Genomic DNA, 19,218 nt, shown 5'->3' on the forward strand with positions numbered 1-19,218 from the left:
CTTAGACTGTTAAAACAACCACCTCACATTCCTTTCTTGAAAATGGTAGATTTAAAATAAAAATCCCTTCATGGTTAATGTTAGTGGTTCCTCAGATTCTTGTAAGTCTTCACGAATCACCCTGACACTGCACTATGGAGAACATTAACGTTCTCCATCTTTATAGGGAGCACTATGATTTTTATCTGCCAGAGGATACAAGGATAGTCAGGATGTAAACATTCCTAGCATTTGCTGTGCCACAGATGACTCTGAGGCTAACAGAGGTTATGACTCCACTAAATGTACACATACCTACGGCAGCCAACAAAGCCATAAAAGTCTGTGGCTTCATCTCTGGTCACCTTCCCTTCACTCTTCAGCCTGTGCACTTTCTTACACCACAAAACACTCTTCCTCAGATAGACAGTGCTTGCCTCTTCCTCACAGCTCCACCCAAAATGTGTGCTTTTCATGACCCACTACAACAGTGCCATTTCCCTTTCTGCACCCTGCTTTTCTTCTTTTCATAACATGCAACACTGGAAATATTGCAAGTCAGTTTGTTTACTGGCTGATCATGTTTGTTCTTCAGTGGAACAGAAGTTTCTGGAAGAGCCTTTTTACTGGTCTATAATAAGCAATCAATATAGACATGTTGAAGGAACAAATGAATGCACGGGTGAATTGAATTCATCTTTGCCAGCTCTGCGGTATTAATTACTGCTATCTTGTAAAATTTCTTATTCTGTTACTGTCAATTACTACTGCTTTATTTCTTTTCATTAACTTACTTTCTTCCAAGTGCATCATAAAACCACTTAAAGACAAGATTAGTATATTACTTCTCTGTATGTTTTCTTCTCTGGCAATACTTGATGTTATTAGCATTGGTTAGGGGCTTATAAAATACCCGTTGATTGTACAACAGTGATGAGTAGTGCTCATACTTCAAGAGAACTGAGATAACATTAGACATTTATAGTTGATGGAGATTAGGATATGATACAGGAATGTTAAAATCATTACCATTTCAATAATGAATCTAAGAAATATCCCAGTTTATAGGGAGAAGGGGAGGCAGGCAAAGGGATAGAGAATAAAAAGGTACCTTGAAATTTAGACAAGCAATACCTGGCTTCCTTAGCTCCAGGATGACCATTTTATGACCTTTTAAAGTATTTAAAGACTATTTCTGATGCAGTTTCTAAACAGTTAAAGGCTAGTATAGATATTCTAAATACTCTCACAGTTGGAAAATAAACTTGCTGGTAATTATTAAAGTCTGTTTAATGAGGCCATTAGCTGATAAAGAATAGAGCTAAATCTCTTAGTTCTGCCCAAGCAGAAGGGTAAATACAACTTGACTAATGCTGAGAAAGAGCCAGTCCCTGAAGACTCTCAAAAGGTGGATACAACTTTACGACAGTTATTGAGCTCATAGGAACGCTATATCCAATGAAACCAAATTAAGACAAAAATCTAAATATTATATACACAAGCAGTGCAACATCAGAGATGAGATTGTTTCAAACCATTCCAGTACAGCTAATGGGACAAAATGGTTAGGCTATGCCATGGAAGAGACCTAAATACACCAAGACTATAACTACTGGTTCCATTACCACCAGCAGCAGCACTACCACAGAATCTAGCTGCTCTTCTTCACAAGGCAGCTGGCATTTAAAACTCTGGAGTTAGAAACTCCTGTCTTTGCCTTGCACAGAACCAGAGTTACCATTGTGTGTAAGATCCTGCTATCCTTGTGTAAGTTTTCATGGCTGTGCAGCCAGTGATCCATCTCTCCAGCTCCAACGATTTCTATTCTTGTTCTACAAAGAATTCTTTGAGGTTCTAACTTTTTGTACAAATATGAGCAAAGCTGTATTTCTGCTTACCATGTCTACTAATAAACCGGATGCAGCTTTCTACCACCAGAGGAATTGCCTGGCTGGAATCCTGAAAAACAAAAGAGAAATATAGAAATTAAAAACCAAAAGTACAAGAAGTAAGTCTGGTCTCAAAATGGAGATAATACTGCTGTCTGGTCACCCCAGCCTGACTCTTCACTGATGCTGACAGGGGAGGGGAGGAGAAGAAAGATCTGAAGAAACCAGAGCACTTGAGTAAGCTGTTTGAGAATACAGATGACCATTTAAGAGAATATTCTGAGAAATGAGGAACACTTAGAGACTGTATAGCAGTGAGAGATGCCCCCAAACAAAATATTCCAGGGGCTTTGTTTTTGTGAACTTAACTCTTGTGTTGAAGATGTAGATTTAGCAATGTGTGCTCGACCACACAAGGTTGATGGGTGTGGAAGAACCAGAGATGACTGTTTCTAGAAAGGATTCTTTAAAGCCTGGTGCCTGTTAACAGTGAAGAAAGACTCTCTGAGTGATATTAAAGGAGATACCGAAGAATGTAACTTGAGAGACTACTTTGAAAAGCATGGCAAGATCAAAACCATACAAGTTGTGGAGGATAAACAAGAGTGAAAAAAACAGGATTTGCTTTTGTAACTTGATGGTCATGCTGCAGTTGGTAAAACAGTTTAGAAACACCTCAGTTAATGGTCATAAATGTGAGGGAATTAGGCCTTTTCTAAACAAGACATGCCATCTGCTAGATCACAGAGAGGTGGTAGAGGTGAATCTGACAACTTTATAGGTCAAGAAGGAAACTTTGGAAGTAGTGGAAGTTATTTTGGTCATGATGAAAATTTTAGTGTAAGAGGAGGCTGTGGTGGTGGTCCTGGTTATGGTTGTAGAGGAGGACATGGTGTGGTCCTGGTTATGGTCATGAAGGAGAACATGGTGTGGTCCTGGTTATGGTCATGAAGGAGAACATGGTGTGGTCCTGGTTAAGGTCGTAGATGAAGACATGATGTAGTCCTGATTATGGCAGTAGAGGAAGCTGATTAGTGGTAGAGGTGGTGATTATCAATATAATGAATTTGGAGGAGGTTATGGTGGCAACCATGGTGGTAGTCCTGGTTACAGTAGTTAAGGCACAATGCTGGTGATGAACCAGGATATAGAAACCTAGGTTGTAGATGTGGTGGAAGAGGAGGATATGTGTTACAATGAAGGATGGAATTTTGTTAGAGGGAACTATAATAATTTTGGAAATTACAGTAGATAATAGCAAACAAATTATGGTCCCATGAAGGGGACAGTATTTGTGAAGGAAGTGCAGGCAGGCCCTGTGGTGGCTATGGATATGTTTGTAGAAATGATAGCAGAAGTTTTAAAGATGACCAAAAAGGGCTTTAGTTTTTAGCAGGAGAGAATGAGAGAAAATGAGAGAGAGAACAGAGATAAACAGAGGAGAGAGACAGACATAGATAGAGAGAGGCAAGCAAAACACCCAACCCATGCACATAAAAAATAAAACTTAAAAATCTAAAAGAAAAATGGTTTAGTTGGTACAATAAAGGTAAAAAAGAAAAGAGATAGCAGCTCTTGGATAGTAAGGATGACCTGGACCATGTATAGCAGGATTCCCAGATGTCCATTTTATTTTGTTCTTTTGCTGTATAATCCTGACTATGCCATTGAGTTCATATGGGTTTCTACTTGCTGTCTACAAACTGAGGAAGGGACTAGTGGAGAGGCTGGTTACATATCTTATTGGTATATATATTTATTTTATTTTGTGTGTGTGAGTGTTTTGCTCACATGCATGTCTATGTGCCACTTGTGTGTCTGATACTCAAAGAGGCAAGAAGAGCACATTGGATCTCCTGGGGTTAGAGTTAGATGTGGTAAGCCACCAGCAAACTGAATGAGGGTGTCTCCGGAGCAGCCAGTGCTCGTGACCACTTAGTCATCTCTCTAGCCCCAAGAACATGAATATTAATGTCTACATTTATAGCTGTTAGGCCACATACAAAGTCTTCCAGATAATGTAGAAATAGGTTTACTGAGGTTAAATGGCTAATCATATCACACAGCTAGCAAGTAGAAAAGCCAGGATTTCCTTTGTTATCGAATACTTTGCTATCACTCATACTTCAGACTGTAAGGGTAGTAAACAGTGCTTGTTAATTATTAGTAAAATCAGAAAGGTTTTGTAATGTAGCCATAGGAGTAATAATTTATATGTATAAAAGGAGAACATAAGAGATGCTCTGAAACTAGTTTCAGATGTTCAGGCAAGACTAGACTACAGTGTGGTAGAGCCTTATATCTTCTGCCCATTTCACAGGTGGGATTATACCCATCCAGCTTTGAATTCTCAATTGTAGCCATGGCTTGGCTACTCTAAGGGAAGCAGCTGGGTCTCTTGAAAGAGTCATGATGAGAAGAGAAGAGATGGCTTGATCTACGTAGGTTCCAAGCTAGCAAGGGATCAGGATGCTACCAAAGTGGAGCCGGAGCCAGAAAGGTCTCAGTGTCATAAAATGCTAATTTTATTGTTATTTTCTTTTGAGACAGAGCTTCAGTAAATATCCCTGGTTGGCCTGGAACTCACTATGTACATCAAGCTGGCCTCAAACTCACACAGAAATCTGCCTGCCCCTGTTTTCCTGGGATTGATGATGTGTGATACCTACCCCAGCTCCAAATGCTCATCTTTGTAAGCCCTAAACCTGACTGCTTCCTCTAGCTTTTCAGATACAGCGGCTAGCATCTGACACTTTCTTAGATTAAGTAACCTTGTCAGGCCAAGTAACCCTAGGAGAATCTTTGTAAACACAAGGCTCAGCTATTACAAAGAGAAAAGGCCTCCATTCTGAGGAAATCAGGTAGCAGGAGAGACGATGAAGGTAGCAGAACAGATTTGCAGAGTTTTTCTGGTCCCAGACTCTGATACAATCCGGTGCCAGGGGAGCACACCTTGCTTGCAGATGCTTTAGTGCAGCAATATGTCATACAAACCAGGTAGGTCCACTCCCCGCTAACAGTGACCCTAGTCGGGGCAGATACTATCAACAAGCTCCAGTACTCCTGCAGCTACAGCAGAAGCTGCAAAACTCCCACACAAATGCTCTAGGTTTAAGCAGGAAGTCTAGATTTAGAACAGAAATGAAAGAAATACATTTCAAGTTCAGGCATAATTTTGGTAATAAAGGAAAAGTGGTTGCTTAGCCTATGATATATGCCTATTAGTTTTAAATGCAATAAATTATGTCTGAGAGGCATCCCATTCCTCTCGAGTTTTAAGAGAAACCCTTAGAGAAAGGAAAAAAAATAAAAGAATGATAAAAACAAGATGGTAGAAAGTTATAATAAAATTTTTATCATTTAAAAAATGTATAGCCAGGCCTGCTAGCACATGCCTACAGTCCCAGAATTTGTGAGGCAGAAGTATCAGGATCATAAGTTCAAAGTTAGGTTGGACTATACAATAAGTAAGATGCTGTACTTATAAAAGTAATAAAGGAAAAAATAAAAATAAAAGAAAGAGCAAAGGAAAAAGGTGGATTTTTCTCATTAAAATAATGTTTATTATAATCAAGAGGAGAATGAAGACTAGAGAGATGGCTGAGCACTAAGAGTACTTGCTGCCTTAGCAGAAGACCCAGGTCTGGATTAGGATCCACTCAGTGGATTAGAACCCACACAGTGACTTACAACTATCTGCAACCGCAGTTCCAGGGGATCTGACACCCCCTCTCACGTCCACACAGGCACCAGGTGTAAATATAATGTACACGCATATATGCAGGCCAAGCACTCATAACACATGAAATAAAAGAAAGAAATCCCCAGTGCAGTGAGAAACTGAGGGGACAGCAAAGCTGTGCCAAGTGAATGCCACAGTGGTCTGCCCACTGAGAGGGTGGTCAGTCCATGAAGAAAGTGCTGGGGCTGGGAACAGCACAGAAACCCTGTACGCTCTGCACCCGACGACTGCCCGAGGCCAGGGCTCTGCGCACGACCACCACTGACACAAAAAATTCTATTTACAGTTACTTCTGTATTTATGTCACATATATGCAGGTACCCAACAGACCAGAAGTTGCAAGCAGTTGTAAGTGGTGTGACCCGGGTGCTGGAACTGAATTTAAGTCCTCTAGAAGAGCAGTCAATGCTCTTAACTGCTGAGCCATCCCTCCAGCCCTGCAAATGACTTTCCATAAAGGCCTGGATCAGCTTTATCCTGGGTGCACAGAAGGCTATTTCTGAGCCCTGCCTTCCACCCTGTACTTGCTAACTTTCCCTCCTGCAAAGCTGGTGTGAGAAGCTTAGGGAATATGAAGTCACTTCACTATCTACCATAGACTATAATTAGTGAATGGAATTTTGCTACTGCAAAAATACGCTTCATTTAAAATTTTTTTCCTTTTAAAGTAAGTAGGAGTTGTACTGAGATTTCCCCTGATGTGGATTCCTCAAGGCCACTGCTAAGATTCCTCCTAACATGGGGGAGAACGGGCTGCTCAGCAGTGAATTTAATACAATGGTGAAAGTTAGTGCAAACCTGTGAAGCTGAGCACTTCTTTTTTATCACTCTCTGAACAGGTTCCTATCTACATTATTAGGGTATGTCGGGATACATCTAAGATGACACTGTTAACAGAAGCAAGTCAGACCTACAAACTTAGGTAAGACTGCAGATCAGCTACTTGGAGCTGCTGGCACATTAGTGTATATGTTAGGAAGAGTGAGGCCTCTATATAAGTTCTCCCGGAGAAGGACATCATAGGTTGTTATGAAACAATTTGTCTAAGTTTAAGGCAAACGTAACCCGTAAGAAAGTTAGAACACGGAGAAGAGCAGATCAGGAAGCCTGTGATAATTCAGCAAACTCGGAATCAGTGGTTGCTACAATCTTAACCATGTATAACTAGAGGTACAACCAGGCACAGGGACGAGGGCAGAGGCATGTCACGAAGTCAGTCATGGCTTGGGGAAAGGTCCTCGATTTTCATGAGCCAGACAGTTTGGCTCTGTTGGGCTCTTACCTGTTTCCTCACGGTTGAGCTTCGCCTGTGTTTGCCCCACCAAATCAGAAAGGACCAGTCCAGCAACGAGAAGGAAAAAGAGAAAAGGGGGACAGAATGAGACAGCCACTCCTAAATCCAGAACTAAAGCTTTAAATCATGTAAAACAATTGTAATAGCAGCTAATGAAACATCACAATCTGAGAGCAGTCTCAGGAAAAGCCAAGAGACCTGCCAAGTTATTTCCCAACAAAAGCCTAATAAACCTTATTCCTTCATAAAAGCCTAGAGGTCCCTGGTTTAATGCCTATCGCTGTTCAAAACTTAGACAGGTGGCAAACAGTTTATTCTGTAGTAAAGCAGAGTCATGTCAGACAATTTAAAGATCCTTCTGTATGGAAGGAAGTGAAAACTAAAAACCAAAGAGTGCACATCTTCTCTCGAGTCTCTTGGGGAAAAGGAACACTTAAATTATTGAATTAATCTTTGTTTTTTATTCAGATGGCAGACATTCAGACTGAAAGGAACCTCGGACCTGTCAGTACTTTTCAAGTCACACTTAGCTGGACTCAACAGGGAGGCAGCACTGCTCTGCTTTGAGAATGTAGGAGATGGGCTGGGATGCTGGGCCTTGTTCTGACTGCTGACAGCCTGTCCTTAAGGTACCTCGCTGTAATCTTAGCGATTATCTGAGTTAAAAGAATGCTCATGTCCTTCAACAAGAGGAGACTGATATTCTGAGAGGAGAGATGAATGACATGAAGGAGGAGAAAGGGATAACCAGCATGGGAAATCAGTGCAGCCCTTTTTAGTCTTTCCAGAGATGTGGTACCTCTGATGAAGCTAAGACTACACCACCGGGAGACACAGTCTACAGAATTTTATCTTCTTAGCTCCTGCCAGTCCTCCAGAATGGTGCATTCACGGGACCTCAACTCTAATTCACTATGACAAAATGATGAAAATCAGATGAAGGCATCACTAAATAGTGAGCCTATGGCTGAAAGTGGCCTCACGATTATGCGTTGGCAGGTTGATTTAAGGCAATCTGCTTCATTAAAGTGTGCTCTCCTTTTAAACCAGCACATTTTCAGGCATCTTAGGGTGCTGGCTGAATGAATGCCTTGTTCTCTGCCAGCTCATAGCACCATTATGACTGTGAGGGAAAATATTTGGCTGAGGTGGAGTAGGAGGGAAGGTGGAGAAAGACTAGGAGGGCTGCATACTTGCACATCAGCAAAGCTTGCTCCCAATGCTATTGGGCAAGCCAATGCAACGTAATATTTCATTATCCACCACAGTCACTAATGAGTGCCTATCATCTTTTTCATGCCCTTAAAAAAACATCTCAGACCAGATGCTATCACCTAGTCTCTTTTGTATCAGACACGCCCCCAAGATCATAGCTGAAGTCTTCTAACTAGGAGGTTATCAAGACCCAGAGTCTGGTATTTTTTGCAGTATTATGGCTTTGGGGAGTTTCTTGAAGAGTTTAATCAAGTGACAACTCCCATGACATTATTTTGCTCAGAATAAATGCTCTAAATGGCAGCAACTCCACAGCCGCTTGAAAGGACAGGGAGTTGGTAAGGCAAGGAGAAGGAAGCAACTCTTGTCTCAGGCCACTCCTTTGCAAAGTCATCTAATATCTTTTACAATACAACTCTGCGACTCTATTCCATAGGCCTCTCCTTATCCCTTCCCAGGGTCACTTACCTGGCAAGACTACAGTCTGTCCGCTGACCTGTGGAAAGAGAAGGGCAAAGTGTATTTGTTGAAGCAGAAGGGATGGGGAAAGCTGTATACTCTAGAAATTACCATGCCCTTCATATCTTCCTAGGGAGCCAGAGGCAGAAAAGGATTGGTCCAAACCTCATTTTGGGTAGGAACTTTGCTGCTCTAGGTTCTCTGAACCCCATCAGTTCTACTTCCTAAATGAGAAAACAGGCATGGTTGTATGGAAAACAAGTCAAATCACATTTTAGAGAACAGAAAAAAATATGGTAAGCCTTCCCATACATGAAATTCAGCTTCTTACGTATGTGCCAAGTATGTGTGTAATGGTGATTAGAGGTAGCTTTTGGGGCATAGGACATGGGATAAACTTGTATAAAATTATATACACAATTGACTTTGGAGAAGAAAAAAAGGGAATGTAGAGAGGAAAGATAAAATATCTATGTATTCTCCTGTTAACTAGCATAGTAAGGCAGAGATAACAATACCCACATGGGTAGCAAATGATGGCTTTCAATCTAATGACAGGTGGTAAGGTTTTCGTAGGCTATAGACAGTTTTGAAAAATGAAATGGAAAACCTTAAAGTTGGTAAGAAAAAATTTAATAAAAATATGCACATATGCATGCCTAAACCATGATGTAATATGTTGCCTTCTTTGGGCCAACAGTAAATGAAGCTTGATCTGTATTAGCTAAATCAATGGCAAACTCTAGTGGGTACTGAGTGAGGAGAGACAAGATCAACTCCCATACCCCTTATTCAAGACCAGGAAAGGCAACTCTGAGGGTCGGGGAAGGCAGGGGTTTTCTCTCATTTAATGTTGCTAATTGTTAAAATCGTTCAGCTCATTTTCAGCAATAATACCATCCCCCATCTTCAACAGCCCTGCCTGTTACCAAAGGCTCAGCTTTCGTCTGCAAAAATATTATTCTGAGCCATCATTTTCAACATCTGTCTCATTTCCATTCTGGAATATTCATACACATCAATTATCCCTCTGTGGCAAGAACAAGAGGCTTTTGCATTATGGTGACAAATACTTACAGAAGGCAGGGACATGATGATTTGCACACAGGGTGATTTATAGCTATTATTTTTCTCTATCTCTGGAACTTGTCATCTTTAAATTATGGCAATTTAGAGCCCCAGTGGTCAACCTTCATCCCCCTAGAGTTGCATTATTTGGTGCATACATGTGTACAAACACACACACACACACACACACATACACACACACACACACACACACACACACACACACACAGCTCTCCAGAGTAAAGACTTTTTGTGAGAAAATCTGGCTCTCATGCCTAGACCTGAACTGTTTAGGTAAAAAAAGATCAAAAGTTACTAAAAGGCATTTTTTTTCCACATTAAAGCAAATATCTTTCCTTTTAAAAAAAATTATAAGATCAAAGATGCTAGAGGGAGAGAAAAAAAAATCATCTGGGGGAATTGTCCAGGGCAGGACAAGGGCAAGGCAAGAAAAGTAAGTAGGTTAGTCTGGTCTGAAAAATGGGATATTCCAATTCTTGAGCTAAAAAGCCATGTGTCTTGTAAATTCTGCTTTACTTCACAGTTTTAAGAGTTCTGTATGAGTGCAAGCACACTGTCAGTGGGGAGGGAGCACATGTTTCCTGTGGCGAACTGAACTGACTAGTGGGATAGAAGGAGGGGCAGAACATTCAGGGCATCCCCAACCTGGAAATCCCATTAATCATAGGATGCTGGGAGCTAGGCAGGAGACCCTGGCAGGGTGCCAAACAACCTCAGGGAAGCTTCTTTTCCAACCTTCCCCTTCTGTTTGACAGCTGACTGGGGAGAGAAAGTCCAGAATGTCTGTCCAGTTCTCTGCCTCAGTACTTGCCAGTGTCTGGGTAAGATTATTGCCAGAGATGAGACAATACAGTTAGCACTCGGGTCTTAGTACGGCCACTTAAGTCAAAGGAAATGAATGTTCACCCTCACAGCTAAAGAAGCAACAAGTCTGTCCATCCCCCTCCATTTGAGGATCTTCTCTCTCCACAGGCCTGGGAGTCTTAACAAGTGTCTGGAGAGGCCATAACCCTGTGCTCTTTTACTACAGACGTGGCAGAAAGGTGAGGGGTTTGGGTGGAAAGAATTTATGTTCCACGATGAACATTAGCATTTCTTACACATTTCTGTTTTCCCACTGCTCAGGCAGCCATTGAGGGGGAGTGCTTTCCCATTGAATAGTCTAGGAAGAGTTATAATACATTCAGATAACCAGTTGGGGCTGGCTGGCTGAAGACTGGCGGCGTGTGCTTAGGAAGAGAGCCCTGGGCCTCTCTGCTCTACCAACCTCCAGCAGAGCATGTTCACACTCACTTTCTCCCAGGGTTTTCTGCAGGAGGTCATGCTTGGCTTGTAACTTAGTGATGAGGTTCCTACCCTCCAAGTACTCCTTCATTTTCTGTAAGGCAAGAGGAGAAACAAGAGAGCTTAGATTCCCAAAGAAACACAAGAGACAAACGTTCAACTGGACAATTACTTTTGAGAGGCCATTTGATTTCTCACTCTTTGACTCAAATTTCAGGCAAGTTCATTTAAATTCCTTTTTAAATAAAATGTCTCTCTCTGCTGATTTTCATGGTGGGTGCGTATGCTATATAGGATTTTTCTATGAATTTCATGTTAGTCTGCGTAAGAAAACTGTTCTCTAAGGAAAGTCCTTCATCTGTTTCCTTCAGTCCCAGTAATGAATGAGAGTGGCAGGGAGGGTGGACGACCTTCCTGAGTGTCAGCGTTGTTGGTGGAAAGACATGCACTTGCTGCCTGTCATTTAGGCTGATGTCCTGCTTACCACAGGGTGCATTTTGTTGCCCTAACAGCTGGGTCAAGGGTAAGCCTAACCTGCAGAGCCCCCTTGTATAAGCCAGACCCTAAGAAGTCTCACCTTCTATTCTAATACAGGCTTCTTGAAAGTCGGGAGTTTGAGTGCTGAGCTGGAGTGGCTGCCACCTAGTACTTGTACCTGCAGATGCTCGGCACAAGAAGAAATGTACCACCACACTTGCAATAGCAGGTGGAAGGCAGCTGCTGTTGCAATTTCAGTTTTGACATCTCGACTCTTGTCTGGCTTGTGAAGAGACTACACTTGACTGGATAATTCACCAAATCTTCAAAACAACTCCATAAATTACTAGTATCATTACTCCCACTTTACTTGAGTCATGAGAAGACAGTGGTGTGGTTTGAAGAGATTAAGGAAATTGCTCAAAGGTCAAAACAGACCGATGGAGTCACTCTCTGTTGTGTAGCAGGTGCTCTCCTCGCCCCCACCCCATTGAAATATTTCATTTCCCAGGAAGCTCCATAAGAGAGAATGTTAAAAAAAAAAAAAAAAAAAAAAAAAAAAAAACCTCAAGAACAGACCCAGGAAGTTTCCAAAACTGACCAGCTTCAGTATGCCCCTGAATGCCAGGAGTAAACAATACAGATAGACTACCAAGTCCTTTCAGACAAGCCCAGCTGCTACAAAGAGGCAGGGGACAGCTGCCTGGAAGAGGTTCAGACTAAGTCACCTAGAAAGGACACTCTTCAATTGAGCTGCCTGTAGGCTATGCAGTGTTCCCCAGGTGTCCAGCTTTCGAGAGCTTTTGGGATGAAGATGCTTTGAGTCATTCCTGCTCTTGTAGGTAGCCCCCCCTCACACTGGTTCATCAAGAAGGGCTTTGATGGTGTCCTTGTTTTAGTCTGTCATGGGTTCTCTATCTGGGGTAAGCAGATGTGTGTTGTGTCTTCACAGGAAAATCCTGTCACATAGTAGTACCCAACATGCTGTTTGACAGAATGGTGTGTGCTCTGAAGCATTATAACAAAATGTTCCACCTACTGCATTAAAGAGTCAGAGAGAAGCAGAACAGACGTTCATAGCAGTCATTTTCAGCAACCCAAGAGACTCTGAACTACTTTAGTACACAGTCTCTCATCTGTTCTCATAATTCTACCCATATTTGAGGAAGATAACAGTAGTTCTTTATTAGGGATGGTAAGGCAATCCTAAGAGATGGAGGGTATCACTGCAGACTAGTAGGTGGTAATGCCAGGTGAGGATTCTTTTTCTACTCTCCTCTACAGCCATTGTTGAGGATCTGAGTCTGCCTTGGCTATCTCCTGATACACTGGTTTATATAATGGTATTTAACTTGAAAGCAAACAGGAAGGTATCTCAGAGCATGGGCCATATGTCACTAGAAAGATTTTTGCTCCAATGAATAAACATTTTAATAATAACAGTTCTGTCTTTTACTGTGCACTAACTAAAAAAAAAAAAAAAAAAAAAAAAAAGAATTGTACACCAAGCCTTTGATTTCTATGGCTATTACCATTTCATTAATGATAAATATAAAGTGAAAAGTTCTGAGTTCTCGGATTCTATATTTTTCTGTGCAGTCTGAGGTTTTAAACTAAGAGCTTGTTCTCTTCTTTCCCATTTAAAGCAAAGGAAAATTTGCTTTTCTGGGAGATGGCCCCAGGGCCTCTTGTGCTTGCCCACATGGCCCTATGGGTAACTTTTAATCCCCATGGCACGTTCTATAGCCCTATCACAGAAGGGTTATCCCTCTGATGTCTTTCTATGGTCCAGAGACCATGTCACTGACTATCCTGACAATCCATGATGCTTAGTGCTGGATAGTAGAAACTTACTAAATATGAAGAATGAATAAATAGTGAGCAATCTTGTTCTCTTCTGTATAAACTGCTTTTTGCAATTACAAACCCAGCCTCTACTTTAAATAAAACAAACCAGAAACAAACCCTATGCTAAGTCATTTCTGCTGCCTTATTTAAGGCCTGTTCTCTGATCCTTTATGCCTTTGCATAAGAACATCTGCATGAAAATAGGCTCTCTTGTCACCTTTCTCTTTCCATCTGTTCCAGCTGTCAGCTCACTTGCAGTCAGCTTTCCCTGGATGATATCCTAATCCCCATCCAATGCCTAATTGTGGGTTTGGAATTGTACTTAGGACCCAGAGTGGAAAAGCCTCTAGAAAATATCCACCGCTAATAGTACAATCCTGAACGGCCTATTTTATCCCAGGAGTCTCAAGGGTTTCCTAAAGAAGAAAATTCAAGAAGCTATAACCTCTAACACAGACTAGAATGCTCAGAATACAGCCAAAATCCTGAAAGGGAATGAATAAAAATTCCTTTCACTCATGTTTCTATTCTCAATTCCAAATCCCCTACCCCATGTTCATGTTCACAGCTCACTGGGTAACTTCAGCTGTCACTTGGTGAACCATTAAAACAAATAACTCTGATAAAAGAGTACGAAGTTACCTTTCCAGATTCTATTAATCTAAAAGATCAAGCTGTATCAAGATATACCCTGTATCCCTAATACAAGGGTAGGCAGAACTTTGGGTTTGGTATCTCGGTGGGAAGGCAAAGGGATCCCAGAGTCTGCAGACATGCTATTCATCACTTCCTTATCTCACCCAGAAGTCAGGACTGACATGCTGGGGATAAATAATCCTGTCTTTATCAGGGGAGTTGAGGTAGAAGGGTTCAGTTGCTGCTGAACAGACACAGAGCTGATACAGCTGAAGCCAGGGGAAGGAGGAATAAGTAGCCTTTTGGTGATTTAGCATAATATCAAGATTATATATAATCAGCCCCCCCCACACACCTATAATACACAACTACACACTCACAAACACATACATATGTGTACACACACACACACACACACACACACACACACACACATGCATGCACACACTGTGATATACCAAACCACATCTCTGATGGACAAAAGACTGCCTTCTCTCCTTTGTCTTACCCAAATCTACCCCTAGGATTTCAGATGGTTTGACTTTATTACATCAGCCACAATTTTCAATCCCTTGCTCATCCTGGCTCCCACTTGAGAACTTCATACTTGTGGCTAGAGACAGCTCAGCAGTTAAGAGCACTCACTGCACTTGCAGAAGACCTGGGTTCAGTTTCCAGCATATACATGATGGCTCACAACCAGTGAGGTAAAGTTTTGGGGTTCCAGTGCCCTCTTCTGACCTTTGAAGCAATTGCATGCAAACAAAAACATACACAAGGAAACACAAAAATCTCTTAAAAAATTACAGAAAAACACAACCAAACAAAACCATCCAGGATCTAAAAATGGAAATAGAAACAATAAATCACAAAGAGAGACAACCCTGGAAAAAGTAAACCTAGAAAAGAGATCAGGAGTCATAGATGCAAGCATCAACAATAGAATACAAGAGATAAAAGATAATTTCAGAGGCAGAAGGTACCATAGAAAACACTGACACCATATCCAGAGGTTACACAGGGCCCCTGGTTGAGGGATTGGGCCACCTTGCTTCTCAAAAATATGAACCCCAAATTGCTCTTGCCTAAAGAAAATTCAGGGATAAAGAGTGGAGCAGAGACTTTAGAAACGTCATCCAGAGACTGCCCCACCTGGGGATCTATCCCATATGTAGACACCAAACCCAGTCACTATTGCTGATGCCAAATGTGCTTGCTGACAGGAGCCTGGTATAGCTGTTCCCTGAGAGGCTCTGCCTGAGCCTGACCAATACAGATGTGGATGTTCACAGCCAACCATAGGACTGAGTATGGGGACTCCAATGGAGGAGTTAGGGGAAGGACTAAAGGAGCTGAAGGGGTTTGTAACCACATAGGAAGAACAATATCAACCAAGCAGACCCTCCAGAGCTCCCATGGACTAAACCATCAACTAAAGAGTACATATGGAGAGACCCAAGGTTCCATCCACATTTGTAGCAGAGGATTGGAATCGTTTGCCATCAATAGGAGAAGCCCGTAGTCCTGTGAAGGCTTGATTCCCCAGTGAGGAGGAATGCCAGGATGGGGAAGTGAGCGTGGGTGGGTAGAAGAGGGAGCATCCTCATAGAAGCAAGGAGAGGGCTCATGGGAGAGGGGAGAAGTGAGAAAAGAGATAACATTTAAAATGTAAATACATCCAATAAAAAAGAAAAAAAAAAAAACAACAAAAACTCACATATAGAAGTAAGTCAGAAAAATACTTTTTTTCTTTTTAAAGAACCCCATAGTCCAATTTTTTTCCATAAAAATGTTTAGGAGACAATCCCACTTCCTAAGGTTTGATAATTCTTGGCTAACCAGAGCAGAGAACTGGTTAAATGGAGACGATGTAACTATACAATGGGATCTGTCCAGCCAGTGAACAAAGGTTTCTGTGAGACTTGGGACAACTCTTTTTAGACTAACATGAATAATATTCAAAATAAGTGATGGCAGTCCAGTAGGGGACAGTGTGAGTGGCATACTTGTTTGCCACACTTTATTTCTTAACATTTTATTTCAGGGCTGAAGATGGAACGCACAGTGGCACAGAGCTCAGCAGGCACTCTTAACTACTGAGCTACATTCCCAGCCCCATTTGTTACATTTCCAGTGTAGTTTATTGTATTCATAAATCAACGAACTGATAGATAACTGACTGCCTATGCACAGAACACCTCCAAGAGGACAGAATATACTGGTTTCAATCCATGGCAGAAGGAAGGGAAAGCAGGTGTCAGGGGTAAGGTAGGGTATGTGTGTGCCTTCTCTCTAGTTTCCTTTGATATATTTTAGTCTTTTTAAAAGGATGCAACAACAACAACAAAAGAAGTAGACATTGAGGGATGATATACTACAGAAGATGAGGGACAGTCAGAACACTCCCTTCTTACACTAAAGGAGGAGAGGTGCTGAGCCTTTCCTTTAGCTCATCAGCAGGGCACAGAGGGACCGTCCTTGCCAGCAGGTGGCCTGAGCTCTGGATTCAGCTCTTGAGGACGGCCTGGCTCAAGCTAACCATCTGCTGCATGGTTCCCCCCTTTTCTTTTCCCCCAAAGCTTTCAAATGAGAAGGCTGGGTTACGTGATATTTAAAAGTTGCTTTAAGTTTAAAATTCTTCAATTTCCCACAGACTATTGTAAGCAACTGCTCTTTGTAAGACATGCTTCAAGTTTCTAATTGATGTCACACAGACACATAAATCTGATGACAGTAGCAAGCAGTCATAACACTATCCCAAAAGTGCACGTGGTCACTAGACATACTGACTATGAGTCAAGCTATGATGACGGCCTATCTTCACTACTTTCCAAGAGCAGGAAACTTGCAGCATGTGCTGCTTTGATTTTCTTCTTCACTGTTTAGCAAGCATAGGCAGGCCCTCTGTTTTAATATGGAGACCTGGATGTCCATTTCATTACCACTACCAAAGACACCCTGCTATCTGGACATATATTACCTGACACATTTCATATTTACTCACCAAAGTAATAAATTCTTGCAAATCTAGATAAGCCAAAGCTCACTGCTGTCAGTTAAAGCAATGTGCACAAAAGTTGACAGAGTACTATGGTTAACACAATCAGGAAATGAGTTGCAGAACCCCAATGTATTGAGATAAAGGGGAGCAGGGGGTAGGATTTTACAAGTTACAGGTTTGGATAAAGGTATTTCTTTCTTAAAAATGATTTATTTTGGATCATGTGTCTGTGTGTAGGCATGTGTATGTGAGAGCTGGTGCCCACAGGGGCCATGGTGTTGGGAATCAAACTCACATCCTCTGCAAGAGCACTGTGTGAGCTCTTAAAAGTGCTGAAGCACCTCATCAGCCTTCTTGTTTTGGAACAAATACCAACTTTGAATATGTATGTTACAGATTCATTCAATGCAGAAAGTAATTCTCAAGAAGATTGCACTAAATATAGATTTTTTTTTTATATCCAAAATTTCTTGTCTTCTTTTCTTTTGTTGAGTATGTGTGTGTGCATGCAGACATGCCAGAGGTCTGGGTTAACCAGTGTCTTCCTCAATTGCTCCCTAGCTTGTGTTTTTGAGGCAAAGACTCTCACTGAACCTGGAGCTTGCCAATTCATTAGACTGGTTGGCTAGTAAGACCCAGGGATCCCCTGGTTTCTACTCCCAAGCTCAGGAATTTCAGCGGTCTGGGTTTATTTCTCATGGGTTACTTTTAGGTCTTCATGCTGATGTGGCATGTTCTTTACTGACTAAGCCATCTCCTCAGCCCCTAAGCCCTCAGATTTCTTAACTGGAGGAATAGAGGGGGTGAAATGGTCAAATATATTATATGCATATATGGAATTCTCACGTTTAAATTTAAAATATAATATAAAATTTAAAAATATATTTAAAAATGGAATCTTCTAAAATGTAATAAGATTGGGTCATTAATACTTAATTAGCTCAGAAAGAGTTGCCAAAAATCTATTAAGAGATAACATAGTTTGGTAAGGGGAACAGTGATAACACCCTTTAGAGTCAAGAAATTCTATTAACATGTAATTTAAATTTCTGTAGGCCTTTACACTTTTACATAATCTGTTCTACTTAAAGAATTTTATTCTCTTTGCCAATCCTCTTTGAACTACTCATATTAAACATAAAAATCACTTTGTATGACGCTTCCCCTAGCACCATTCATCCTTGTTGCTCACACATTCATGTACTTAAAGACTGTGCCTTTCTTATTCAGAAACACACGAAGTCAAAACTAAAGTTCTCCGTATATGCCTAAGCCCCTTTCTCTTCTTTCTCTTCAACTCTAAGCATTCCCAACTTGTAGTATGGAATCTGGCATACAGTAAATCCACGATAAATGATCAGGAAGGAAATAACTTAACAATGATTGATGCTTAGATTAATAATGACGGTGGTAAAATGGGTGGCAGTTACTCATGCCATGAACTAGGCAATGTGTCATTCCATCCTCTCTATAGATTTGTGTATGCTTGGAAACTGTAGTACAGACGGGAGACAGAGCTTAGTGTAGCTCTTGCCCAGTACATAGGAAAGTTCCACCACCAAACAAACAACTGCACCTCAAGCAATTAGAAAATAGAATTAAGTGACTAAAATTTATAGTGCAATATATACAACAATGTCTCATTTTTGTAAATGTAAATTTAAACACATGCTCATATGTATTTATTTTCTTCTTTCTGCTTCTAAGTCTTATATAATCAGCATGTTTTAAAATGTTTTTCTTTATATAACAAATTTTTTGAGTTGTTTAGAACAATATTCTTAAATCATATTCTTTCAGAAGTCTTCTTTGGGATTTAAAACAACAAAAACACCAAAGATTTGGATCTTAACTAGCTGAAACAGATTTACAAAAACACTAATCAATCATGTTAGGGCTCTTAAAGAAAAAAGGAAAATGTTCAAAAAAAAAATTAAACAAATTGTCCCAGCTGGAAGAAAAATCTAATTTGCTCCATGCTGAGTGTGCCTTGTGACTGGAAGACAGTGACATCCCTTCATTTGTTCACTGTGAATTTTCAATGACATGTTTTATCTTACAACTGAAAAGTCAGTTTTTCTTTGCTTGGTCAACAGAAGATAAGAAAAAAAAATTAGTGTAGGCAAAAAGTCAGACTTGGCAAGTTCAAAACAATGATTAAAAAGCAGCACAAAAGACCAGCTAACAGCTTAAAAAGAACTATTAAGGTTTGTACACACAGACACTGACACAGATACACATCTGCCTATCTAAAAGGAGATCTGAGAAAAAAGAATCAAATATTCTGCTTTAGAATTGTCTACAA

General features: G+C 40.9%; 1 protein-coding gene across 4 annotated transcripts in view; it reads right to left on the minus strand.

Moving 5' to 3' along the window:
- The window catches only part of SRGAP2 (SLIT-ROBO Rho GTPase activating protein 2), a 208,698-nt gene that overhangs the window by 25,840 nt on the left and 163,640 nt on the right, over positions 1–19,218 (minus strand). For all 4 annotated transcript variants that reach the window (XM_080917629.1, XM_080917627.1, XM_080917628.1 and 1 more), the window contains exons 11-14: positions 10,961–11,045; positions 8,588–8,615; positions 6,893–6,917; positions 1,878–1,938 (exon numbers count right to left, since the gene is read on the minus strand). In XM_080917629.1, coding sequence (XP_080773755.1) covers positions 1,878–1,938; positions 6,893–6,917; positions 8,588–8,615; positions 10,961–11,045 — 199 coding nt within the window. The remainder of the gene's footprint in view (positions 1–1,877; positions 1,939–6,892; positions 6,918–8,587; positions 8,616–10,960; positions 11,046–19,218) is intronic.

Source organism: Micromys minutus (assembly GCF_963924665.1).
Source record: "Micromys minutus genome assembly, chromosome: 6".
In the NCBI taxonomy this organism is placed as follows: domain Eukaryota; kingdom Metazoa; phylum Chordata; class Mammalia; order Rodentia; family Muridae; genus Micromys; species Micromys minutus.